Genomic DNA, 4,385 nt, shown 5'->3' with positions numbered 1-4,385 from the left:
CCAGTTAAAAAACTTTTTTCCTCTTTTTTTTTTTAGGGCCACACCTGCAACATATGGAAGGTCCCAGGCTAGGCGATGCAGAATCCAAGCTGCGTCTGAGGCCCACACCACAGCTCAGAGCAACGCTAGATCCTAAACCCACTGAGCGAGGTCAGGAATTGAACCTGCATCCTCATGGATACTAGTCGGGTTCATTTCCGCCGAGCCACAGGGGGAATTCCCACTAGTCGGGTTCTTAACCCGCTGAGCTACAATGGGAACTCCTAGTTAGAGACATTTAATGATGATCTCAGCTTTAGGTTGTACTCCAGATACTGATGATGTAGTTGCATTAATGCGTAATCATTGTTATGAGAAAACAGGTATTTGTGAGAAAGCAGCTAGAATTAGAGATAAGGCATATTTTCTAGAAAATGTTGAGGCTGGCTTGCTGAATGGGAAGTGAAAAAAACTCTTTGGCCTCATTAGGGCGTAGCCAGTTAAATTAGTGGACTTCAGTAAATGTCATTAAATTATTAAAATTTTGTTCAGCAAATGAAAGAGCACATCCTATTCTATATAGCAGTCATGACAACTACAGATTGCAAATTTTTACAACAGACGTCCGTAAATCTGTGGTAGCGACTGCAACATCAGTGCTAATGGGTTTTATTTATTTTTTTTAGAGGATTTATGCAAAGTAATCCATATCCTATTTTTTAGGATAAAAAAAGTATCCTATTTTTCAGGATAGTGAGAGAGTGAGAGCGATACTTGGAGATGCATTCTGTGACATTATAAAGCTCTAGTTCTCCAAAATCTTACTGAATTTAAAGTTTCCATGCAAGGTAGAATATGTACGATGGTAATTATCAAATAAAGGAATGACAGTTTTCTATGATAGCCTTGTTTGCATCTCTGTTTCACTTTGTTTTGTGATCTTCTGCTGGCTCACCCTCCTACACTCCCAGACTCTACTCAACACATGTTATTTTTATCAAAGTCACAGTGCAGTGGGAAGCAGAGCTCTTTTGATGGATAGAAATTGAAATGAGTGTTGGAAGGAGGACCTCTACTGCAAGTCAGATTTATTCAGGATTTTGCCTTTTTTTAAAAGCCCAACTCAAGTGATATGACTATACCTATGTGCATAGTAAGAAACTGGGGAAACCTGGGCCCAGTGAAATGAAATTATAGTCCATATTATGGAGCATATGGTCCCATGTCCAAAATCACATAAACTAGCAGTCCCACGAAAGCTATGGAAAAGCACCAAAGTCATAAGTACGTGATGCTTATGTGTTTGCTTATGTTTATTTAGTAAATTTTCCTCATGTATACATACATGTGTATGTACATGTGTGTGTGCACAGCGATGAATCTATGTGTGTGTGCGTGGTGGATGGAGTGGTGTCAAGTGCACTCCATTGAGTAGAAACAAGTCATTTATGTCATCTGAGACTAGAAAAGCTAAACTAGCCCATAATTTATCTCTTTGCATCTGCGGTACATTTTAAGATGACTCTGTCATTAGCCGTCTAAACTCTTTCTACTTGATCCTGAAACACAGCATGCCTCCCGATGATGAACATGAGCTGCAGACTATGATTCCAGATGAGAGAGAAGAACTGCATGTAGGTGGAAAGCAACTAGTAGGCTTCATGCAGAGAAAGAATTTCTTTTCCTCCGGCTTGGTCTCACTGTAAACATTCCGCTTCAGAGAAATAAAATGGTAAGGACAATTGAGGATAGAGATGTATTTATGGCTTTTCCTAATATATTTGGGGTTATATTTAAAGACGAGCCTTTGGTGCACATGCTTTGGTTCTTAGAAGTAAGCTAGTCTAAGATATGATTTGTGAAAATCACACCCAAGTGACTCAATTTATTCTTCTCGGCTTCACAAACAACCCTGAAATGCAAGTTTCCCTCTTTGTTTTATTCCTGCTCATCTATTTGGTCACTTTGTTGGGCAACTTCCTTATTGTCACCGTTACCAGTGTGGATCCTGCTCTTCAAACACCCATGTACTTCTTTCTCAGAAACCTGTCCCTTCTTGAAGTCTGTTTCACCTTGGTCATGGTGCCGAAGATGCTGGTAGATCTGGTGTCCTCAAGGAAGAGCATCTCTTTTGTAGGCTGTGGTACCCAGATGTACTTCTTTTTCTTCTTTGGCAGCTCTGAATGTTTCCTCCTCTCCATGATGGCTTATGATCGCTTTGTGGCCATCTGTAACCCTCTCCGTTATTCAGTCGTAATGAATAGGTCGCTGTGTTTGTGGATGGCTCTAGGTTCTTGGATGTCTGGTGTTCCTGTCTCTATGCTGCAGACAGCTTGGCTGATGGCCCATCCTTTCTGTGGACCAAACACCATAGACCACTTCTTTTGTGATGGGCCCCCAGTGTTGAAACTAGTCACCCAGGATACAACCATGTATGAAATGCAAGCACTTGCCTCCACACTGCTATTTATCATGTTTCCCTTTTCCCTCATTTTGGTCTCCTACACCCGTATTATTAAAACCATCTTGATGATGCCCTCTGCTACTGGCCGCCAGAAGGCATTCTCCACTTGTTCATCCCACCTCATTGTGGTATCCCTTTTCTATGGAACGGCCAGCTTGACCTACCTACGACCCAAATCCAACCAGTCCCCTGAGAGCAAGAAGCTAGTGTCATTGTCCTACACTGTCATCACACCTATGTTAAATCCTATCGTCTACAGCCTGAGGAACAATGAGGTGAAGGGGGCAGTTAAGAGGACTGTCACTCGAAAAGTCTTACGGAAGTTAGATGTGCCTTGAATTCTCCTGTGTAGAGTTTCTGTAAGCAAAGTAGGAGCACCAGAACCCATGAACAAAAGCTTAAAAGGAATGGGGAGTTTGCTCTTATTTTGTCAGGGTCAGTTACCATGATGGGTGAACCTTATTGTCGCCATTGGAGTCACAGTTCAAGTTGGGATAACTGCGAACATCTTTATGAAGGGATTATTGACAAATCGTGGGGCAGCTCATATGATGGAAATTCCATATCTCTTGAGCTGAAGGAGAAGGAGAAGAGGTATTAACTGGAGCCTGGAGAAGAGTAGTCATCTCAGCCTAATTCTGCTCTCATTCTCTCAAATGTACTGCTGGTGCATGTTCTTAATCAAACCAAAACTGGGACAGAGTGCAGGAGTGTCCACTGATGCCACATGTATGGGATAGGCATCTGGAGCACAAGTCAGAATGGAAAGTGATGAAGAGTAAATGAAACCATCTACCACAAACCATTGTATATTCTGCAGCTAATGTGATGCAAAGACTAATCATGTACTGTGTTTTGAATGAATTTTGAACAAAGATATTGAAAGGTGGAGATTTGTAATTCCCAAGGATTCCTGGTGCAAATTCTTTATATCTGTGCCTGGTTTAAATGAGGTTACTTAATAAAATAACCTTAGTATTAATATTTGGTGATATGACTTTGGACTTCTTTGATCATTGGATAAAACAGCCGTTAATTTGCATTAACCAGCTATGGGTTAGCGTTTTTTTTTTTTTTTTTTTTTTTTTCACTTTTTTTATATTTAGGTCCACAGCCATGGCATATGGAGGATCCCAGGCTAGGGGTCAACTAGGAGTTACAGCTGCTGGCCTACACCACAGCCACAGTGACACAGGATCCAAGCCACATCTGCAACCGAGGCAACTCTCAGTGGGATCCTTAACCCATTGAGCAAGGCCGGGGATCGAACCGGCATCCTCATGGATACTAGTTGGGTTCGTTATTGCTGAGCCACAACGGAAACTCCTGGCTGCTACTTAGAATTTAAGCATCACACTTCGCTTGACAGTATTGTAAAAGTGAAAGAGTAAAAGTTAATAATAGCTCACAAGATTTATCACGTTACTGCCTTCAACAAATGCACTTGCCGTGACCCAAGAGATAAGTTCTATTACACATTTATTCTTTATGAAAGACAAATTAGGATCAGAAAATTAATTTGGCAAGCAAAGAGTTATTGAGAGGTGGCCACAAGAATTTGATTACAGACCCTTCTGAATTTAAAATCCAATATGTTAACCTCTTAAAAATCTCTGGTCACATTTTCGTCATGTTATGTCCCCACTTACATGGGAATTTCAGGCATGAAATTGCTTTGAGACAGCAGAGAAGACCAAATGAGATTGAGTCAGTTTAATTTTGGAAAATCTCATGTTTCCACAGGGTATACTGGCTTTGAGTATGCAATTTATGTTTGATGATATCAGTTACTCTAAGTCTTCATTAGCCCATGTTTTTCTTGATTGTCCAACTTTCTCTTTAAGCAGTAACAACCCGCAATCATTCTTTGTCAATTTTCAGGAAAATTTAAAAATCATTGCAGGTTTCCAGGTTGTGACAACTCTTTTGGTTTGTGATTCCC

At 40.7% G+C, this 4,385-nt stretch overlaps 1 protein-coding gene across 1 annotated transcript; it reads left to right on the top strand.

Moving 5' to 3' along the window:
- Window positions 1–1,106: 1,106 nt before the first annotated feature.
- On the top strand, window positions 1,107–3,468 carry LOC110258867 (olfactory receptor 10A7). The gene has a single exon (XM_021082110.1). The coding sequence runs from the start codon at window positions 1,831–1,833 to the stop codon at window positions 2,779–2,781; it is 951 nt and encodes a 316-aa protein (XP_020937769.1). The 5' UTR covers window positions 1,107–1,830; the 3' UTR covers window positions 2,782–3,468.
- The last annotated feature ends 917 nt before the right edge of the window (window positions 3,469–4,385 follow it).

This window comes from Sus scrofa, unplaced genomic scaffold (assembly GCF_000003025.6).
Source record: "Sus scrofa isolate TJ Tabasco breed Duroc unplaced genomic scaffold, Sscrofa11.1 Contig524, whole genome shotgun sequence".
Taxonomy (NCBI): Eukaryota; Metazoa; Chordata; class Mammalia; order Artiodactyla; family Suidae; genus Sus; species Sus scrofa.
This window is presented reverse-complemented; position numbering and strand designations above follow the sequence as displayed.